Here is a 22362-nt window from a genome sequence, read left to right on the forward strand (position 1 = left end):
TGTGAAATTGAATATTTCAATTTGAGAGAGATCAGCTGAACTATAACATATTTTTAAAATTTCAAATTGTTTACAGTTTTTCTGCCCGCGTGGCGCAGTTGGTAATACTGTTACCCAAGGTAGCACTGTTAGATGTGCTGTAGGTTCGAATCCTGCCGCTGGCAAGGTCCTATTTTAAGCCATTTCTTACCCATGAAGGCCCTCGTGACCAGGGGCCAAGCTTACCTAGTGAGGCAGTGCTGACAGGGATGCTGCTTTTAAAAACCATTCGATTGATTGCCTCATCAGAGAGGTAGTAGCAAACCAAACAGAACACCCTGGTAGGCGCCCTATCTTCAAGACCTACTAGTGGTCATCCTACACTATTAGTGGGTAAAACATTGAGTGGGGTAAGCTTATGGTTAGTCCTTTACACGGGGCAAGGCCACGACGGCTGGTTGATAAGCCACAAGGGGGCAATGGGCTGAGATCGGCAACTGGAAGCCCAAGGCTATGATGATGCCTAGAGTGGGCGGTGGCGCTTAACTAGGACCCCCAGCTGGAAGAGCCAGAACTAGTTAAAGCGGCCCGAGAGGACAGACGCGGTGGTCGGTTGGTTATAGAGGTTATAATATGTAACTAGCTTAAGGTGCAGCCTGCGTGGAATAGCCACGTAGTCTTGCCTCATTTGAGTATTTAAAGAATATTAGAAATGATTATTTCTCAACAATTAAAAAAGCAAAGACTGATTGTTGAAATAACTTTTTAAAAAATGCTCAGGGAAAAGAGATCTTCAAAGCTTTCAGATATACAAAGTCAAAAACAATGTTTAAACTACAAACATTAACATATAACTTTCAGAATGAGGAAATTATAGCTAGCTCATTTAAAGATAAATGTCCAGCTTTTATGAAAATATTATTTCCATCATCAAATAATTCAACTGAGGTTTATTCTTTGCAAGAAGATAATGAATATGAATATGATAAGAAATGGAAATGATTTGATTTAACTGAAGATGAATTAAAGAAAGCTATTTTTTCATCTTCAAAGATCACAGCAGCAGAAGTTGATATTATAAATCATTTAATAATTTAAAAGCTTTGTTTAATACTAAAAAATGAGCTCTTTTAATTGTTCTCAAATCTTTTGAAATATGAGTATCATCTTAAATGCTGGAAGCATGCTGTTGGAGTTATTCTGTTAAAACTCAGTAGAAAGCTAATTATTTTTAAATCTTATAGAGTGATATCTCTTCTGAATTGTCTGGGAAAAATTCTGGAAAAGATAATTGCAACTAGATTGTCTTTTCTATCTACTACTACTGATTTATTATATGATGATCAGATGAAAAGTAGAAAGCAAAACTCAGCAATTGATAGAATTCTCTCTGTAATTTATGATATTCAACTTGCAAAGAATGAAAAAATGGTTATAACTGCAATGTTTATTAATATAAAAGATGCATTTGATTGTGTTTTGATCAAAACTTTGATAGAACTGAGAATGCTAAAGTCTCTCATTAAATAAGTTATCTATTTCATGTCAAAAAGAACTATTCAGTTGCTTTTTGATGGAATGAGACAGAATATTACAGATATTGAGATATGAATTCATCAGAGTTCCCTAGTCTTACCCATTTTATTTGCTATATTTATCAAGTTTGTGTTTGTTGATAGATAAATGGCAATTATGGTGAGAACTCCAATCTATGTAGATGATTTGAGTCTAGTTGTGTGAGGGGTGATGACAGTGTGAAGAGTGAATAGTAGAAGATAATAGTAATAATAATTATAATAGTAGTGTAGTTGAAATTGTAGTTGTAGCTGTAGGTAATCGCTGAAGAGGAAAAGAAAGAGAAAGAAGATGTGCGAAATACATGCATCCATATATATATACATATAAAAATAGTGGTAGCGAGAGTATAATGAAAAGAGGTAAGAATAGACGAAGATATAAACAAAGATTATTATTATTATTATTATTTATTATACTCCGCTTTCATCCAATGGATATGCGGTTCTGCTACCATATGTCTAGCTAGGAAAACCCCACTGCGCCTTGGCGCAGGGGGGTGAAAAACCTTGCGCACAGTGGTGTTAACTATCCTGTTCATCTGCAGGGTACCGGGCAAGTCAGCTAGAGCTGTTCCTTGCAATGGGAGCGGGAACAAAGGAAAAGGAATTAGAGAAAGTATAGTAACAAAAGAAAGGAAGAAGGGAGGGACAGATAGTAGGCGCTGTTAGGATAGAAGGGAGTGACAGGAGGGGGTAGAGGGGATTGACAGAAGGGGTAGATAGAGGAGATTATACGGCAGGGTGAGGAGATGATGAGGGGATGAAAATGAGGTGGTGCAAATGAGGTGGAGAGAGGCGAGGGGATGGGGAGGAGAGGGAGGAGAGGGAGGGGCTAAGTAGTCAGGGGAGTGAGTGCATGTGGGATTCAGGGGATTCTGGGGGTCCAAGGCAGCTCAGGGCCTTATGGTACATAGTGTGTCAGCTCGCGTGCTAATGTGAACTGGCCTAGAATCCCGCTCTCCATCCACCAGTTTGACAGGAGATGCAGGCCTTCCTTGGTGTCTAGCAGCATCCTCTTGTCTAGCCTGCCATTTCTTATAAGGCCCTGACGCTGCTGCTCCCAGCGTCCGCAGTGTATCAGAACATGTTCGACTGTTTCCCATTCATACCCACAGGGGCACCGTGGGGTGGGGAATTCAGGTACCTTACACCGGTTTAGGAACGCTGCCAGTCCGGTTTTCCCTGACCTCAATTGGATGATGATAGTGCTGCGAGCCTTGCGCAGGCCGGTGTGCCACTTCAGAATTTTCTTGTCTGGGGGCCGGCCATGCCGCTCCCCCCAGGGGGGCTCACGTCTTTTCCACCTCTGCACCCACCTCCAGAGCTGCTCGCGCTTCAGCCAGTGATTATATGAGGCTTGGTCCAGGTTGGCTCGTTGTTCAGGTGTCATCTCTGCTGTGGCTCTCTCCTTAGCACCCTGAATCCGTTGCTGTTCCCAGTCCACTGGCAGGGCTGCCGGGTGAACCACAGCTCCCATGTGTCTCTGTGCCCCCCTTGTCACCCCCCGGTGCCGAAGCCTGGTCCTTATGGCCGCACACGCATTCTCAATTTGTTGCGCCATTCCTGAGGCCTTCATCCTGTTGACCGCCTTTGCCACTAGCCCATCCAGGTGGATGTCTAAGGGTACTGTGTGGGTTTCCGCTTCCAGTGTGCTTGTTGGGGTTCTTTTGTATGCCCCTGCCACTATTCTGAGGCAGGAGTTCTGCACTGTGGTCAGCTTGAGGGCCAGTCCTGGCTTAGCTGGACCCGTGCCCCCCTGCCCCTGTGGCTGGTGCCATGCTATTGCTCCATAGGTCAGGGCCGGCCTGATGACCATGTTATACACCATTCTCGCTTGTCGTAGTGGGAGCCCCCATGTGGATTGGGTGGTTTGGGACAGTGCTCTGACTTGAGTCTTCATCTTGCCTGCCACCGCGTCCAGGTGGCCCTTCCATCTCAGCCTAGAGTCTAACCATACACCCAATACCCTCATCACCTGTTTCGGTTGTATAGTTTGTCCTGGCAGTCTCAGCTCGGCCTGTAGGTTGAATTGGTTGCGCGCCCGTGTGAAGTGCATTAGCTCATACTTCTGGGGGGCAAAGACCGCCCCGTGCCGTGCTGCCCACTCCTCGCATGCCCGATGCATGCGCAGGAGCTCCCTGCAGTTGTCCTCAGTGGACTGGCCATAGGCCATCACGTTGACATCATCTACAAAGGCTATGCACACCACCGGGCGCCCCGGTCTTGAGCAGATGCGCACCAGTTCCTCATTGTAGAATAGGAATAGTATAGGTGATAGGGGTGACCCCTGCGGGATGACTGCTGGGATGTCAAAGGTGTCTGATTCCTGGCCCTCAAAGGCAATTGTGGATTTCCTGTTGGTCATGAAGGACGCAACCCATCCCACCAGGTCCCTGGGGATGCCCAGTCGCCGGAGGATGTGAACCATTCGCTCCCGCAGCACCTTGTCATAGGCCCCTGTCATGTCTAGGGAGAGTACCGATGCCACCTGTCCTGGGTGCTGCCACACTGTCCTTATCTGGGCTAGAAGTTGTGCTATGGCTGTTTCAGTGGACCTGCCCCTTCTTGCCCCCATTTGCTGTGAGGGTAGCAGGTTGTGGTCCTCCGCAGGCGTTTTGCAGTTGCTGCCTCCACAATCTTCCCTATTGTGTCCAGCAAGGCAATGGGTCTCCACGCTCCTGCAGTCTGGTAGTCAGCCTTCCCTGGCTTGCGCAAGGCCACTGTCTTGGCTTCCTTAAACGTGTCTGGGTAAGTCTCCCAATGCCAGCATGCATTGGTGAGAGCTGTTATGGCCTCCACAAATGTTCTGCCCAGCATCTTAAGGAACTCGTTGGTGATCCCACTCCTCCCTGGTGCCTTCCTGTTTGGCAGTCTCTGGATCAGGCTTTCCATGTCCTCCACACTGATGGTGTCATTTGACGCTTCCCTTTCAGCTTGCAGCAGCTCCATATTGGTGTCACTTAAGTCGGCGGGCTCTGGCTGTGGGAAGAACCGTTGTCGTAATGCCTCAGCCTTCCCCTCAAAAGAGGTTTCTACCGTCGCGTCAGCCCCTTCCCCTGTTCTCAGGGGGGGGACAGTAGGTGCCTGTGGGGGCAGATGGCTTCTTTCCTTGCCCCATTTTGCTAGTCCCCACATCAATCTGGGGTCATCACGGGTCCTGTCAACCAGATCTCTGAAGTTTGCTGTCTTAGCCAAGTGGATTTCTCTGTTGCGCTTGCAGCGTGCCCTGAGCCGCTCCATTTCTGGGAGCTGGGACCTCCTAGCCTGCTTGTACTCCTCCACTGCCTTGGCCACCCTCGGTGACCACCATGTCTTGGATTTTAACCCAGCCTTACTTACGGTGGCGTGTTTGTCCGCTAATGTCCCTACAAATCCTACCAGGTAGTCTGCATACTCCTTGACTGCTTGCCTGGAGTCCAGGCTTTGTGGCACATATAGCTTTTGGCAGTCCCTTGCTACATCCTCAGGCTCCGTATTCTTCCAGTTTCGTCTCTCAGCCTCCTTTGGGATGGGTGTGAGTTCCAGTGTTGTTTCTATGGGCTTATGGTCAGATCCTTTGCATGCCTCCTCCGCTATTGCACACCTCCTGAGCTTGTCGTGCAGGAGTGGTGATAGAAAGGTGAGGTCTATAGTTGTTCCTGGGCTGCCTCTGTCCTGCCATGTGGTAGCCCCTACAGGTGTGGCAAGCTGGAGACCCAGCCTATCCACCTGTGCTATTAGCTGCCATGCCATGCGGAAGTTTCTCTCCACTCTCACCCCTCCCCACCTCTCATGGTGGACATTAAGATCTCCTAATATGACCAGCTCTGCATCTGTGCCCATTCCGGCTACCTCCTGCAGCTGGCCTATGGGGGATTCCTCCGGTTCACTGCTGTAGCCCCCTGGAGGAGGTGCATACACATTGACTATTTGCACCTTACCCAGGTCGGTGGTGATTGTCAGCACTGCAATGTATTCTGAGTGGTAGTGGCACTCCCATGTGTGTTCTACGAGCCTTTTGTTGACCAGAAAGCATACTCTTGGGTGTGTTTCCGGGTGATATGCTGGCCAGAAGCCGCAGCTTCTGGGGCAGTGTGTTGCTAGCATGTGGGGATTCCGGCTGGGCTCTTGTACTGCAATTACGTCGTATTTGTCTTCTGTTGCAGGGTCTGCCAATAACGCACCCATAACTCTCGCAGAGTTGTGCACGTTATATTGTAGGAGGTTTAGTGTGTCCGTCATTGTTGCGTGGGGGCTGGGGTCTGCGTGTAGTCCATTAGGTCCTCCTGTAGCTGAGACCCAGGTTGTGAGCTCTGTGGTGCTATAAAGGCACTTAGAGCTCCTCTCTGGGCTTCGCCTGCTTGCAGAATCCCCTTGGGTCGGCCTGGTCCTCTTCTTTGGCCCTCTGGTTCCCCAGTGGGTAACCTTTTATTTCCTCTGGTTTGCACCACCTGCCACCCATCTTGTGCTTTTGGCTCCATAAACCTACGGGGTCTTTCCATGTATGCTGTACGGGCCCTGCTTGATGCCCTCTCCCTCTCAGGGCACTTAGAGACCCAGGCTGGGTGTGTTCCCCTACAATTTGCGCACCTCGGTTGTTCCCCAGCTTTTCGTGCTGGGCATTCCTTGTCGTCATGTTCTTTTGCCGCGCAGAACCCGCACCTTTTGGCCTGCCTGCAGAATCTGGCCGTATGCCCATACTCATGGCAGTTAAAGCACCGGGTGACCTGCGCTTCCCGGTGGAAGATTTCAACGTCACAAAATATGCTGTCTATTATCAATCCATTGTCTACTAGTAGGTTGGCTTGCTGAGGCGAGGTGACGCTGAGTACAAGAGACCCAACCTTTGCCTGCAAGCTGGCATTCCGTCGTAGAGACAGTCTCTCAATTTGTACCCCTCTTCGGAGTCCTTCATTCTGTGCGTAAATTGCCTTGATGGCTTGCTGTTCCTCCTTCCAGTTGGTGTTGCCCATTGGGACTCCCTTAACCATGACTGGGTACAGGGTGTGCTTGCCTTCGCCTTTTGTCCCAAGACTTCCAGCCATGTGCTGCTCTTAGTCAAGGCCTCCCTGGTCTCCCTCGCGTCGGTTGTCAGGATGATGTCTCCACTGGGGAGACATCTTGCTGCAAGCACCTTTCCCTTTGTCACATCCATAATTCTGGCGTTGACGGCTGCCACAATCGCTGGGGGGGTGGCCTCCTCAGCTGGGAGGGCTTCGCAGTCCCGGTGTAGGACAGTAATCTCGCGGAGGGTTCGGTTAGGCACTGGTTTTTCTGGAATTCCCTGTCCTGCGACCTTGGCCCATGATGACAGTTTGGCTTCTTTCACTCCTTCGGGTTGGCGTTGTGCGCGTGTCGCCACGGTCGCGTCTTCCACCTTGGCCAGCATCACCTCCCCCAGTTTGACCTTCAACTCCCTCACCAACCTGGCTGCCTCCTCCACTACCTCCTTCCCTTTGCCGTTGATGGCAGGATCTTCGCTCCCATTGCAAAGAACATTGCTCAACTGTGTCAATATTGCTCCACATGTGGTGGGCTGCTGCCTCTTGTCAGAGTTTTCTTCTCGCGGGCGTCCGTCAGCACGTCCCACGATTTCCTCCATCACAACCATGGCACCAGCACCACCTCAACTGGGGATTGCTGGGTGTCGTGAGATTCCCTGCGATCAGGGCTATCGTTCGCTATCGTTTTCAGTGTATTTATATAAAAGTAAAGACCTTTTTCCTTTTAAAATTTCAATATTTCCAAATCCCGTGATTGTCAAATAAAACTCTTTAATTCATCTATATTTGATTATAAAGATATATATTGATATCAATCGTTTATAAAATACAATGAAATCTGCTGCTGTTATGATCATCATGTTGTTAGAATTCAATATAAATATCAATATAAAATTGAATGTGTCATTTTCAGATTTTTTACATTCTGATATTTTGTCAATATCATATATAAAGTTATAAATTGTCATATCTTTCTTTGTCATTGTATATTCAATTTGATCACTCTTCACTTCTGAACTGAATTCTTACTCAATAATAAAGAGGAAGAATTGAGAAACTCTTGATTATGAATATAATATTTTCTTATATTATGATATAAAAATTATAAATAATTGAAAATCATTTACAATCAATCTGATTTAGAAAGATTCTGAATGAAAATAAATAAATAAATTTTTGATTTCTTCAAGATAGTAATGAAATCTTTACAGCAGTCTCAACAGCAATTCTGTCAATTACATCACTTTTATAGATAAAGAGCTCTCTTTTCAGAGGAATAATGTCTAACTCATTCAATATAACATCAGTTGCAGTGTATTCTAATCAAAACATCTGTTTTTCTTAAAATCTGCAATCTGGGCCATAATCTGTGATATGGTTAATCTTCTAATTGTGCGATCGCTAGCTAACTATATATAGGGGTAATCACGTGCGGTGGAGGGCCGCCTGGGCAACTAGTGCCCAACAACAGAGAACAAGGTTAGTGAGGCGGGTTAGTCAACTGGGGGACGGCAGTTCGCTGTTTCGTCAGATACGGCCAGTTGGCTCGCGTCTTCTATGTGCGGGTAAACGTTGATCCGTGTTATTTTGGGCGAGGTGGCTGGCAGGATTATCGCCGCCCTATCGCTATGCCAGTCAATGCCTGGTACCCACTTTCGCTTTTTGGTACCCACTTTCGCTTTTTGACATAACTCTGTATCCCTCTCTAATGTCCGATAACAGTTCACCAGATTACGAGTCTCTCTACCGTAGAGCGGAAGCGGAACGAAGGCAGGCAGAAGAGCGAGAGGCACGGGAAGCAGCGTTGCGAAGGCAGGCAGAAGAGCGAGAGGCACGGGAAGCAGAGTTGCGAAGGCAGGCGGAAGAATTGAGAAGGCAGGCAGAAGAGCGAGAGGCAGAGGAAAAAGTGCGCAGCCAGCCGACAACACTCGGAGAGCTTATCAAAGGTTGTCATGATTCATTCTCCCGGCCTTTGCAGGTTGGAACGCCATCCCGCTCCACGAAGGGGAGTATTCCACCACCCACTGGGAAATACTGCCCAACGAGCCTTCGCCTTTGGTCAAGTTGTCCGGTTCAACTGCAAGAAATTTATGATGCGGTTTCCACTTACCTCCAACCAGCCGGAAAAGATGCACCTCGGCTATTCACATCTCTTCTTGAGCTAGAGGGACTTGGTCGGCGGTATTCTAGTCGAAAACTACGAAGTGAAAAGGATCTGGAGAACTACGAACGAGCTACAGTGGAAGATCATGTCCATGATATCATAGCCGAGCTATGCAAAATACCTGATGCCCGAGAGAGATTCCGGCTTGGAGATGGGATCCTGTTTGAAAATCATGAAAATCTTCTACAGACATCAGAAGAGTCAGATGTACAGCTGCTTGATGAATCCAGCACAAAACATCCCAAACCAGATTCATTCTGTATTCATCGAATCAACGATTCCACCAATACTTTGATTACGACAGTCGAATATAAGCCACCACACAAGCTCTCAGTTGAAAATCTCCGAGCTGGTCTTCGATCGATGAAGCTCTGGGAAGAGATTGTTCAGTCAGACACAATCCCCAAGAGTGATGAGCTGAACAAGGATGAAAAGCTGAGATATAATGCGGAACAGCTGACTTGCTCAGTTTTGGTTCAGGAGTATCATGTCATGATTCAAGCTGGATTGGAGTACTCCTACATAACTAATGGACTTGCTATTGTTCTTCTTCGTGTTCCATACAACGACCCTAGTACGCTCTATTACTATCTCTGTGAACCAAACATGGATGTGATTTCAGAAAATCCTGGGGTCTTTTATCAGTCAAAGACAGCTATTGCCAGAATATTATGTCTCTGTCTGATGTCCTTTCTCTCGGATATCCGTGACCAGAAGTGGCGGAATGCTGCAAGATCCCAGCTCCATATATGGAAGACAAGTTTTGACTTTACACGGTCGCAAATCCCCGATGATGAGCTGCAACAAACTCCTCCAGGATCGGAATATGCAAGCTCAGAATATATACCCTCTGAACATCTGCCATCATCTCCATTACAGCCCAGTCATCGAGTTTCTACCCGATCTCAAACCACCTGTGCACCAATGGATACCTCACCTTTGAGTGATCATATGGATTCTTCCGACTCCGAATCTAACCAAGCAGCGCACAGCCGGAAGCGGGGCTTCAGCCAAGTGATGTCCTCCCCGCCCAGCCAGCGTTCATCGGCGCGCCCAGCAGGTCCTAGGCCATCGAGCGGCCAGAGCCAACACACGGCACGTTACTGTACACAGCAGTGCTTATTGGGTTTGCAACAAGGAGGTGAATTGGACCATCAATGCCCTAATGTTTCTCTCCACCGGCGAGGCCAGAATGATGATCGACATTGTATCAATGCAAGGAAGCTTGTGCAAATACTGAATGAACAGCTCAATCATGACCTTGATCATAACTGCACACCATTTGGGACTTGTGGATCGTATGGTGCACCCTTCAAGATCACTTGTGCTGCATATGGCTACACTCTTGTTGGAAAGGGGACAACATCCGGACTATGGAAAGTTGTCTCACGTGAAGCAGAAATATACCGGGTTCTTCAGAAAGCACAGGGTTCTGCTGTCCCTGTATTTCTGGGGACGATTGATTTGAAATTATTCCTTTTCCTCCATGGTGCTGGGGACATCCGCCATATGCTTCTCATGGGTTGGGCAGGGGAAAGTATAGAGAACGTCAAAGACAAGGAAGAGCTAAGTCGTGAGATTTCCAGGTCGAAGAAGGAAATCCGCATGCTGGGAGTGGTTCATAAAGACCTGCGGTCTGCCAACATGTTATGGAATGACGAGCTGCGCCGGGTCCTGATCATAGACTTTCACCGGTCCGACATAGACAGGCGCCCGATGAAAAGGCGGGTTGGATCTTTGAAAAGGTCACTCAGTCAGGAGGGCATAAAACGACCCTGTAATAACAATGGCTGGACTGGGCGTATGCGTACCTCTACGACAACAGGGTCAGACGTCCAGAGTAGCGCTTGAGTGATAAAGCAGCGTTGAGGAGAGTTGGAAACAGGCCCTTGAGAAACAGCGCGAAGAAGGTGCTGTTGCCTTTTTGAAATTGTTCTCCCTTTGTCCATGGATCGAATTTCCCCAGAGATTTGATATTTTAATCAATCAATTTTCCTATCGAATACCTTTAAGATTTTAGGACCAAGAATAGAATATTTACATAGCAAACGTGGAAAGGTTAGGTCTAGAAGATACATGTATGACAATCCAGTATCAGCATACACACCAACCAGCAATAATAATGGGATTTCTTTTGGCTTCCGCGTCTGATTTTTGTCTCGCGGACAGGCATGGAAGTGTATGAGTATCTAGAGGTGGCCCGCAGCCCAAAGGAAGCACCTTATCATAAGAAAATGCCGGCACAATAGTGAACTCTCACCGAGAAGCAACCTGTCAAACCGCCCGATTATATAATCGGCGCCGTGCGGCCGCGGTCATCATTAATTTTCTCTTAGGTCCTTCCTATTTGGGAGATTCCTCATTATTATATTAGAAACTATTGATTATTGTAGTTATGTAAAATGCCCCTATATGGGCATTTATTTGTAATCTAGCTAGCGGGATATTCATGGTTATAAAAAGCCATGGAAAGTCCGTAGATATTTGGAGCAGTAGAGCGCTCAATCTAATTCTATTCTTTTCGAGAGATATACGCAAACCTCCACGTTAAATATCTCTCACACAACCATATGACCTATATCCGATGAACACCACAAGGGAGTAGTTCGTCCTCATTCGCAGATGTACATGGTCGGGGGTAACAACCAGAACCAACAGTGACTTTCCGATAATCAAACTCCCCTGACCTGCGTTCAGTTTACTCGTTTTCGGCGTACCTTGCTAAACGGTCAGCAATAGAGCTCACGGATATGGAAATAATGCTTACCGGCACTCAAATGTTACCTGCATCGCGATCTTCTTTCATAGAGGCCTGTGGATCGGCACCATATTGTTCTTTACACCGTCTTTCCATCGTCTCGAGTATCGCGGACATTCGCTTGAATGATTCAATCATCTCGAGCACCCGGTTATGGATCTCCATGATTTCGACTTGCTGAGATGTATTGTCGCCGTCCGAGGAGGTTGACGAAGGTCTTCGCGAGCAACGGCTGGTATTCGGCATTGCGGCAGATGACCCCTGTTACAAGCTAGACAGGTTTCTAGAGAGATAGCTACAAGGTTCTGTTGAGATGCAAATTTCTATGATTACGGCTTAAAAATATAAATATAGATACCCAGAACCGGGGAGGTTTTTATATTTCTCTCCGGCCAGACAGAATTGGGTTTGGAATGTCATATCCACTCTCTATTGCGCCGTCACTGAAGGACCTGTGTCTTTACTCTGTGGACTTTGAGCCATTTCCTCACAATCTACCAGCAGACTTGCCATGCCTAGAAATATTAGGCCTCTTTTTCTGCGCGAACGCTCATCTATTTTTCCACAGTCTCAAATCCCTGAATTTAGTGCAACTTGAAGTATGGAACCAAGGCGACCCCGAGCTGGACAGTTGGCTCTCAGAAATGTTATTGTCTTGTATGCATATGAAAAGCCTTCATTTGCATAGCGAATTCCCACTTAGCCCGACCCTCTGGCGCTTAATATGCGGCTGTGCTACTTTGCAGCGCCTTGAACTCATTAGCCCAACAGCTTATGATTGGGAGGCCTTCGGAAACGAAAAATCAAACTTGATATATATTTAAAACTACTTGCGGATAAAGTCACTGAATGGCGAGTGACATTTGATACTCCGAAGGAAAGCATGGAGCCTCTGGACGCTTCGAAGATTAAAACCATACTACATGCAGCTAAGGCAGATGTGAGTGTGATATTATCTTAAATGGGTAAATATGGAACTGATGTGTATGGCAGCCCTCAAAATCCAAAATTTTGAGAATAGATGATCACACCCGGTTTTGGGCTAAGGTCCCTATGCGCCTCATTCCTATATCAAATGACCTCATGATATCCGATACTCCCGATGAAAAGTCAATAATAACCGTTCCGGTTGGGAAAATTATAGATGTCACAGAAATTATTTCTTATATACACAACCGTGTTGACTTACTCACCATTAAAGAAATGATAGGGGGGGATAACAACAAGGCATAGGGAACGGGATGAATGGGTTATGATGGATATTCATGGAACTTTGCATCAAATAATCTGGGCTTAGAATTCTGTTATGTATTACAGTGATTGTGTTTGCCTCCTCTTCTGCTTATCATATATTGTATATATTTGGAAATAACCTTAGTTCATCTACTAAATTCACACAAAATGTGACAACTCGACTCGAAATTGGCGTCATACCGAATGAAAAACCCTGATTTTTTAATACTTATCTACCTGCAACAGATAGCATAAGTTCAACACGCGCCTCACTAAAAACCTGCCTAGAACCCTGATGGTTGTGCATACAGACCGCCACAATAGGGGAATTGTGGCAACAACTGACGGAAACCCATGCTATCATTTGAGCTTGTCTCTGAAGCCAACACATTCCGCCATAGCCCGTTTGTCGGGTGCTGTGTGTCGGGGTCAAAAAACCCGTCTTGCCAAGACCCATTTGTCGAATTATGTGTGCCCAGGCCATAAAACACATTTTGTGACACCTCGTTTGTAATATCCTGTGCGTCCGGGTCAAAAATCACATTATGCCATGTTGGAATGTCTGTGGTTGTTTCCCCGTTATAAAATAAATTCGAATCTGTGGCTGGATGTGGAGGGCGGGATTCATTCGTATTAAGGGTGGTAGGATCGTTGCTCGAAGTGTGATCTAAAGCATGTTAGTGCTCAGAGGAGCAAAGAAACTGGGTTTGAAATTCTACCTTTAGAAAGATCGGATGACTGAATAGTACCATCGTCCTTCCATCTCACTAAATCCTGTCTGGATATATCGACGATCGGGCGAGGGACATGTATATCATTCTCGGCCAGGCCATTTGCGTTAACTGCTAACTGAATTAGCTTAGGGACTTCATATATAAGCGGAACTACTTTGTTCTGGCGGTGTAACCCGCTCCTCCGATGGTAGGGTTCCGGTAAACTGGTCCCTTGACGTACCTTGAGAACACTCTCTCGTGGCATTTCGCACGCTCATTTCTCCCAACTGCTGCGAGCTAGGTGGATCGGATGTTGGTTGCGTCTGTTGTTGAAATTGTTGAAGCATTTGGGCAGCCTCCCGCTCTTCCAACGAGAGCTCCCCGATAGGGCTTAGCTGCCGACCATTATGCACTTGCTTCGAAAAAGAATCATTGTGGCATTCAACGGCACCCGAGCCACCAGGACCGCTGTAATACGGCGAGTTGTCAGTGGATTCAGATATTGAGCTCGATGAGGATGTGCTGCGTCTGTTTTCTATTTGGTTCGAGGTTCCCAGGTGGTCAACGGACGTTTGATGTGCAGGATCGTCGGTCGAAATGTGATCTAAACATGTTAGGGTCCGGAGAGAAGCGACGAAATCGGGTTTGAAATTTTGCCTTTAGGAAGCGGGTGGATAGTACCATCATCTCCCCAGACCATATCTCATAGCCTGCTCGGAGCTTCTATACACCCGCCCATGGGTTGTACATATTGTGAACCCGTCAGCCCCAATTGTGTTTGTAAATTTGCACCCGGGCCAGCCGGTGTCTGAGAGGCTGGGTTGTGGTTTGCAACATCAAAGTGCTGCTTCCACGACGCAGAATCCTGCCTGGATATAGCTGATCGCGCTCCTACGTTAACTGTTAACAACATTAGCTAGGGATAGGCTTTATTACGTACCTTGGACGCTTTCCGATGGTATGTGCCCATCATCCAGCTGGGTATCGGTATATAGCCGACAAGCTTGTTCGTTTCGCCCATCGCATCTTCGTTTACTAGAAAGCTTCTCTGGGTAAGGCGATGTCCGTTTCCGTTGCAAGTGGCTCCCTTCCCGAGTTCTACCCTGCTCGCGGATTGTTTCTGTGGACGCTTCTTCAGGTTGATCTCGAACCGTGGGCGAAGCACGCCGACGATATTCTTTATGTATCTCTGAAGAGTAAACGTTCTTCTTTCCGTGCCCCAAGAACCTTAACATATGCATTTATCGCCTTGATTTCTATCGGCTGCCAGTGCCTATCCTCGAAGCTAAAGTGGTCTTCTCAGTTGGACAGAACCACACTCTCTGAGAGGAATAACGAACCGTTTAGCAGTGGCGCCTTGCAGGGCGAGAACCATCCAGCGAGGTACAATCTGCGCCCATTTGCTTCCACTAGCGGATTGCCTTTTCAGCTTCCGGCGCCGTTTCTTGGTCTCTTGCTTGGAGGGAGACCCGGAGGCCTCCACAACATCGGAGAACACTTTGGAGATGACTGGTTGCGATGGCTCTGGGTCGACGGCCACATCGTGAGTTTTTTTTTTTTTTCTTTGAGCGCCGCCGGTGTTCCACCTCTTGTTGAATTGCTTCGAACATGACAATGAGATCGACTTTACGTCGTGTGAGATTGACATTTTCGATCTGCTCGATGTCATTAAAGCAAAATTGAATAAGCCCAAGGGTACCGGGGCGATCGGGCTTCCTGGTGTCAAAAAAAAGCCAGGGTTTGGACGCCCATAGCTGTGCGGATTTCCTGAGCTCTTCAAGGTCATCATCATTGAGCTCCCAACCTTTTGTGAGAGCAGCAAGTCCAGCGACTTGCTCCTCAGATAAGTTCTTCTCTTCCCAGCGAAACTCTTGGAAAAAGGTATGTCTTGTTGTCGACTGGTGAGCTTCGTACTGGCGATTTATCTCTGCTGCAACCGCTTTGAAAAGTGACTTCTTGCGATCTGGAGAATTGCATATGGCTTTCAGAGAATGCCCAATGGTCTTACTATGTCAGATTATGGAGAATGGAACCAGTGAGGGGAAACGCACCACGCTACCCAAGCCGCAGATGATATCCCCAAGTTCATGGAGCTTCGCTTTCAAGGCCGGATCGTGAGAGGCCTGCACCAGTTAGCTCTTAGCCACAGAGGAACTGGCACCATCTTACCGTAGAACTAATATTATTCCCCATAATGAAGGAGATGTCGTCGTCGTGACTTATCTCAGCTAGCTCAAACCCTCCTGCTCGGACCAATCAGGCCAGAGTGAAACGGCTGAGCGCTTGAAATATCACCTCGCGTTGGACTAGCGGGAAGGGGAGGCCCCCCCAGTGAGCTGACTCTCCCGCTAAAACTGATTATTCAGACTGTGTCGAGGGCACGGGGAGACTTGCGTCAATCACCGTGGGAGCGCGAGTGCGATATACATGTCCAGCTTGAGTCCGTGCCATCCTCATGCAAAGGGAATAGTGTAACTATTTGTACAAGCCCTAGACAACTGCCGTCCAACATTTGCTGAAATTTGCTGAAATGAGGATGGGCATACCCCCTCGACCATCGAAGAAGCCCCATTCGAGGCGCGCAGAGACTGGCTTCCTGAGAGCTATAAACCACATCACATCGCTCCGCGATAGATCATTTCAAAATGGACCAACTTGACTGCCTTTTCTTGCAAAATGTATTCTAACATCTCATATGCGCTTCTGTCGGCGGCGCTCATCGTGTTAAGTGTAGTGCATCTCATTTTGCTTACCGTTCACCGCCCCCAGCCTCACCGTTTGCCTGAGATATCAATCTTTGTTCTCTTTATCTGTGTCAATGCTGTTGTCATTGGCATTGGTCTATCAAGCTTAAGGCGCGGGGGTGAGCCAGTCCCTTCTACTGAGATGATGATGATGATAAAAATGCTAAATGCTTGTTTCAGATACGCCAGCATTTTACTATCCCTTGGGAATATGTACAGCATTCCCTCTAGCCCTAGAGGTACATTATTCTGAGTCTCTTAATTCCATCCTCGCTAACCGCGATGTCTAGATGATCCGGCAGACCAAAATTCAGGCTGGACCTCTTACGATCGCCCTGCTGCATCGATTATTTCTAGGATATAGCTTTCTATCCCCCGTGGTAAAGCTCGGTTTGGTCTTATGGTATGCTCTTCTCCCCAATCTTGATAAGCCTTTTGCTCATTGAGTTAGCTCGGTCGCCTACAAGGCATCGGTGAAAGATACAGCTGTGGTCGTGCCAATCGACTACATGGTACTTGTGATTGCCGGTCTGCTTTTTTGTCGCGGAATTCGCGGTATACCATCTCAGGGGCCTGTAATCCGTGAAGTTACAATCCATGCACTTCTTGTTCTCATAACAGCAGGGTTTGCCGCAGGCGGACTCTTCCACGACTGGCCCTTTTCGATCCAAGTAAGTTCAGCGAAACTACGGCTTTTTCAACGTGTGCTGACATGGCTCCAGGTAATGTTGATTATCACTATTGGTGCCTATATGGCTCGAAATATTTCCGTTCGGCCTGGGGAGCTGGGGAACACCGTGCCGTTACATGGCTTCCCAGACAACACATCCGATATTTTCTGATTGCATTGGAATGTGGCTGCCTGTGGATACTAGTCAGTGTAGCAATGCCCCATGCTCTTCTAAATTTACTTGCTTCTAATTGCTTGAACGTTGAATAGTTTTAGCTATTTCCATTTCATACCATGACAATATTAATTGACCTAACTTCCAGGTTTCATTTCTGCTCCCTTCTTGTCGTGCGGCTGGATGCTTCTTACTTTGGCCTTATGGCTTCAGAATGAATATTAAAGCTAAAGGCTCGAGCACAAATTTCTCCATAGCTCATATGATATTCTTCGCTTGCATGGTTTGGCGAAGGTACAGTGCATGCTGGTTGCATGCACTGGTCCCATACTCCAACTTCTTGGGGCTGCAAAGCTTGCGCCCTAGACTCCCAGTTGGGCATAAATATCCTTCACCCCCCCATTCGATGCGTACAAGCTATCCCTCCAGCACTTCCTTCCTTTGTGATCATTATGGCATCCCATGCAAACGACTCTCCGGAACTCCCAGCAGACCCCAAACCTAATGACGGGATCGAGATAATTTGGGAAAAAGACACACCGACACCTAAAGTCCGAATTACGAGCTATGGCATGGTTACTGCTGTAGCAAGGGTTGGCAGAGTTGCACATCCCTTAACTAAACAGCACCCTCCTGGTCCTATCTACCATGATCTTCTCAATGCTCTTCAGAGTACCTCTTGTGATCAATCCTTTGCCGCAGCAATTTGGAAGGTTCGAGAGGCACTTGACCGGGAATTGGATATGCTGAAAACTAATCCGGAAATACTTCAGGTAGAGGGTGGGATAGGTTGGCACTATTGGACAGAGGTCATCTATCGCCGGTTTTTAGGCACCTATAAACTCCATCATGTTAGGAAAAGTGTCCTACGCGCGGCTGAGGATACCGAGATTATTGAAGTCACTCTGGTCGAAATTTGCCCTGGCACATGGGGTTTGCTTCTTCGGTTCGCATCTTCTGACGAGAATTTTCATGTTGCTGTTCCATTCGGGGAAATTCAGCATCTTCACCGACGAGGGGTTACCTTCTTGGAGAACTATCAGTATGTTAGCAGAAAGGAAGATACAGATGAACCCTACTAACAATCTGAAACAGGTTGAAGGTCCACCAAATTCCAGAATGATGACACTCGTTGTCACACTAGCCCTCGCAGAATCGGCTACATAAGTTTAGGGAAGGAGTTTGTTTCATTGCTCTACGATATTCATTGGCGTGGTCCGACTTCTAGAAGACTGGTGGCATCAGTTTGCTAAAGAAATGGAATCCAGGGAGACAAACAACAGAGATCGGCTAAAATGACAAATGACAACAGACAGTTTAAATTTCACACCTGGATGATATATTGCATGTGTATTTAATCTTCAGAAGCAGGCTATTACCTGGGTTCTTGATTGACTTGCGCCACTCAAATGAGAGTTGATTAGATCCCTGTTTGCTGGAAAGTAATAGACATTGGATGTGGAGGCTTACCATGTGATACCATTCAGTGCAGCAAAGTCCTGGTTTATACTCATTTCTGTGAAGTCTCATATCTCTGAGACATTATGAAGATTTTCTGTTTTTGCTTTTCAGTTACATTGCACATGTTGTCACTGCTGGCATTGTAACAAACCAGACTTCTAGTTATAATATTATTATTATCATTCTGAAATGCTTTAAGATTGATCATGTCTGTATGTCTTGATCTAAGATGCAGTTGCTATCTCTTCTCTTTATATAGCAAAATACAATTTGAAAGCGATGAAAACAGTGTAGAAGAAAAGTCTCACAATATCAAAAATTGCAAGACAGAATATTGTCAAAGTAAACAAATCTCTTCAGTGTTTCAGCAACATCAAAATAATTGATGATATTCAATTTTTCAGACTTTTCTGCAGCATTCCACGAGCTTTTTTCATGATTTGAAAAAATGCCAGGTTTTACATCATTAACTCTGTGACTGAAAACTGAAGATTGTGAATTGAAAGTATTCAAATGCTCTCTGAAGAGATTATAGATATGTAACTGTGAAAAGTGATATATCATATCAAGCATTTTGATGATATGTGAGAAGTGATATATCATATCTAATATTCTAATGATTACATGAGCAAGGACCTTCTATTATCTCAATTCTGGAAACTGGATCACTGCTCCGATGTATACCAGCACTGCCCCCCATCATATATCCAAGCATTCTCTTTCTTATAAATACTGCCTGGTTATCATGTAATTACTGGAGTTAAGATAAGCAATTCAAATTTATTTCATTGATATTCATTATTTGGATCAATATTCAAACATTATCCAGTTCCGACACAAGGTCTGACTAGACCTCAAGAACATAAGAACAGACCACCTCTCACATACACTAGATTACTGTCACATCAAATATACTGTGACGGAGGTTCTAGGGACACACAATTATTGACTTGACACCCCACCTGGCATCCACAATGTCTTTCATACAAACCTGCTCCGATCCGCAGCCGAGGATCCATTCCCCTCACAGAGAACCTCCAACTGACAGCCACCCGCCATCATAGAAAAAGATAACGAACTTGAATAGGAGATTGAAGCAATTCTTGATGATAGAACCAACTACCGCCGCCGTGAATACCTTGTCAAATGGGTAGGATATGATCGTCCGACCTGGGAACCTGCATCCATCATGGAGGACACCGCCGCCCTTGACACCTACAAATCATCGCTCACCCTGGTAGGGGGGGATAATATGATGGGTTAGCACTCATTCATAATTAACTTACACAATCAACTCCTCTTCTGCATCCACTCATCTGTGTTATTGCACTCTGCACTTATGTAGCCTCTAACAATTCTTTCACATAATCTTTTCTGCTTCACATTTCACACTCATGTAGTTCTAACAATTTTTCTGTGTAATTTTTAATGTTCTTTTACTCCATGCTTCACTGTGAAGTGGCTTCTGATATTTTTTCACTTTGATTTTCTTTTTATAAAAACCCTCTTCATACAATCTTTTCTTCTGATCTCTTTTCTCTTTCTTTTCTTAATCAATTCATAATTTGTATTTAGAATGGTGTTAGATTGTTAATTGAAGTACATTCATTACAAGAGCATCATTTTTTATTTTGTATGTATGTATGTATGTATAGGTTTAACGTCCCGGAGAAAACACGGGCAGCGCCCGTGTTTCAGAAGCCTCCCGAAGGGCATGGAGACGTGCTACGCTGGAGAGATTTCTATGTACACAGAGAGAGAAAACAGAATCCAGGTGGCAACTCTTGAGAAGACTCAGCTCATTGCAAAGGATTTTTCTGAGCTGCGCATCCACTTCTGGCCCGACGTATGGCCATTCATGGTGGGGCTATAGTGTGGTTCCCTGAGGGGACCGCCGCTGCCGTGCCTGGAAGGCTTTATAGTGAGCAGAGAGGGATACCTCTCTCAGTTGATCAGAAAGCTGTCTGTGCTTCTAACATCAGAAGAAAGACAGACAAGATAAATAATGAAGGAGAGAGCACTGAAGAAGGTTGTGACAGGAAAAGAGCAGAGAATGACAGAGAGAGCAAAGAAAAGAAGGAAGAAGAAGCATTTGAGCCGATAGAGACAAGGGCAAACGAGAGGAAAACAAAGCAGAGCACCTTTTGAGTAGAGCTGTGAAGTGATCTGTATACAGAAGTTATACACACACTCTGACATTAAAACTTCTAACCACTTAGTGTATGAGTGCTTTACATCTATAGACTGCTAGGATGACACTAACCCTGAGCAACAAGAGGAGGAGAGGAAGTAGTCATCATTTACATGATTCTCTCACTGCTCTATGATACAGAGGTCTGGTATGGCGGCTGCATGCAGTCAGCAAAACACACAGACAGAAGTGAAGAGGTTAACTTTTATCTGAAATGACATGTGGAGACAGTTGAAAGATGTTTATTATAGCAGTCAAAGAGGTCTTCTCAGTTTTCTGTATAATGCTCATTGCAACTCTATACTGAGATGCTGGACTCTCATCAGCAATGGTAGCTCTGAAGAAGGTCAAAATATGATTTATGACAAGGCTTCAGATGATGGATGAGAAGCACTCACTGACTTCACAGATAGCATTTTGCTCAGTAATAAAAGGGAAGAATTGAGAGATTTTTAATTATAAATATAATATCTTTTTATATTCTGATATTGAAATCACAGATAATCAAGAATCACTCATAATTAATTTAATTTAAAGAAATTCTGAATGAAAATAAATAAATAAATTTTTAATTTTTTCAAAATAGTAATAAAATCTCTACAGCAGTCTCAACAGCAATTCTATCAATTCTATCATTTTTATAAACAAAGAGCTTTCTTTTCAGAGGAATAATGTTTAACTCATTCAATATAATATTGATCACAGTGTATTTTAATCAAAACATCTGTTTTTCTTAAAAAACTGCAATTCTCATTGTGCGATCGCTAGCTAACTATATATAGGGGTAATCACGTGCGGTGCAGGGCCGCCTGGGCAACTCTAGTGCCCAACATATCCTGCTCATTCTTCAGTCTCTGGGCACGTGATCGGGATCGGGAATCGGGATCTCGGCTGCCAACAGTGTAAACAGTGCAAACAGCGCAAACAGCGCCATCGGGGCCGGACCTCCGCAACCGCCGATGTACCGCGGCCCCAGCCAATCTGCGGCTCTGCTCGCCGCCCGCGATCTGGTCACGTTCTTTCAGCCTCCACCGATAACCTCCACCGATACGAACATTGCGGAGTCAACGCAAGGAAACATTGTGCGCAGACTCCTCGGATTCGGAGCTGGGGGAACGGTGATGGGCCATGGACCGTGGGACTGCTGACGCTGGGCGGTCCGTTCGCGTTTCCTCAACATCTGGCTGTCGGAGGAAACGACGAACCTTCTCCCGATGGTGAAGATGCTAGCGGCGATATTTGAAGGCCTCAGTGCGGGAACTTGGACCAATCCATCCTGGCCTCATTTCATCATGGGGGTTCATTGAATACCCCTTGAAGCCAAAATTTGACTACATAAATGGCATTTTGCCTCCCTGCGTCAAAAAGGAGAAATTAACTTCGATCTCGACTTCGGGTGTGCTGTGCACACTACTTTGACAATCGATATTTGCAAGCTTGTTCTTTCAAGGGCATATTGCCTGGATTAACTTCAATACTTCCGGAGTTCATAGAGCTAGCTAGCTATATGCCCTGACAAACCCGCAATTTAACAGCGAAAAAAATATACCACCGGGAAAGCTCACGCCCGCATAGGTAGAGAGGGAGAAGAAGAGGCTACCTCGTTGAAGGCAGAAACCTTCCCTCAGCCTGAGGATGTCGCAACAATCAGGCTTTCCACCGGGCTCCCCAGGGGCAATGGTATGGATTGGACTACTTCTATCTCTTGACGGATG

The 22362-nt window shown here is 46.0% G+C and overlaps 6 protein-coding genes and 1 pseudogene across 7 annotated transcripts; 4 read left to right on the forward strand and 3 right to left on the reverse strand.

Annotated features, from left to right (window-relative positions):
• Nucleotides 1-83: 83 nt before the first annotated feature.
• Nucleotides 84-164, forward strand: HCAG_09351 (annotated as a pseudogene). Its single transcript has one exon. The product of its transcript is annotated as a tRNA-OTHER (tRNA).
• Nucleotides 165-2457: 2293 nt separating this feature from the next.
• Nucleotides 2458-7146, reverse strand: HCAG_04961 (predicted protein; the record flags this gene model as incomplete). The annotated part of the gene is made up of 7 exons (XM_001539444.1): nucleotides 2458-4079; nucleotides 4112-4837; nucleotides 4892-5461; nucleotides 5720-5856; nucleotides 6126-6209; nucleotides 6237-6586; nucleotides 6670-7146. The coding sequence occupies 7 exons, from the start codon at nucleotides 7144-7146 to the stop codon at nucleotides 2458-2460; spliced, it is 3966 nt and encodes a 1321-aa protein (XP_001539494.1).
• A 1100-nt stretch (nucleotides 7147-8246) lies between these two features.
• Nucleotides 8247-10553, forward strand: HCAG_04962 (conserved hypothetical protein; the record flags this gene model as incomplete). The annotated part of the gene is made up of 1 exon (XM_001539445.1): nucleotides 8247-10553. One exon carries the CDS (start codon nucleotides 8247-8249, stop codon nucleotides 10551-10553), a length of 2307 nt encoding a protein of 768 aa, XP_001539495.1.
• A 423-nt stretch (nucleotides 10554-10976) lies between these two features.
• HCAG_04963 (predicted protein) lies at nucleotides 10977-11706 on the reverse strand (the record flags this gene model as incomplete). The annotated part of the gene is made up of 3 exons (XM_001539446.1): nucleotides 10977-11045; nucleotides 11265-11419; nucleotides 11487-11706. 3 exons carry the CDS (start codon nucleotides 11704-11706, stop codon nucleotides 10977-10979), a joined length of 444 nt encoding a protein of 147 aa, XP_001539496.1.
• Nucleotides 11707-12977: 1271 nt separating this feature from the next.
• Nucleotides 12978-15857, reverse strand: HCAG_04964 (predicted protein; the record flags this gene model as incomplete). The annotated part of the gene is made up of 9 exons (XM_001539447.1): nucleotides 12978-13360; nucleotides 13648-13874; nucleotides 14017-14129; nucleotides 14347-14583; nucleotides 14634-14691; nucleotides 14747-14915; nucleotides 15037-15413; nucleotides 15458-15504; nucleotides 15834-15857. 9 exons carry the CDS (start codon nucleotides 15855-15857, stop codon nucleotides 12978-12980), a joined length of 1635 nt encoding a protein of 544 aa, XP_001539497.1.
• A 460-nt stretch (nucleotides 15858-16317) lies between these two features.
• Nucleotides 16318-16992, forward strand: HCAG_04965 (predicted protein; the record flags this gene model as incomplete). Its single annotated transcript, XM_001539448.1, has 4 exons — nucleotides 16318-16389; nucleotides 16441-16553; nucleotides 16602-16821; nucleotides 16873-16992. The coding sequence occupies 4 exons, from the start codon at nucleotides 16318-16320 to the stop codon at nucleotides 16990-16992; spliced, it is 525 nt and encodes a 174-aa protein (XP_001539498.1).
• A 2653-nt stretch (nucleotides 16993-19645) lies between these two features.
• HCAG_04966 (predicted protein) lies at nucleotides 19646-20560 on the forward strand (the record flags this gene model as incomplete). The annotated part of the gene is made up of 3 exons (XM_001539449.1): nucleotides 19646-19715; nucleotides 20112-20302; nucleotides 20468-20560. 3 exons carry the CDS (start codon nucleotides 19646-19648, stop codon nucleotides 20558-20560), a joined length of 354 nt encoding a protein of 117 aa, XP_001539499.1.
• Nucleotides 20561-22362: the final 1802 nt, after the last annotated feature.

Source organism: Histoplasma capsulatum, genomic scaffold, assembly GCF_000149585.1.
Source record: "Histoplasma capsulatum NAm1 scaffold_5 genomic scaffold, whole genome shotgun sequence".
Classification (NCBI taxonomy): domain Eukaryota; kingdom Fungi; phylum Ascomycota; class Eurotiomycetes; order Onygenales; family Ajellomycetaceae; genus Histoplasma; species Histoplasma mississippiense.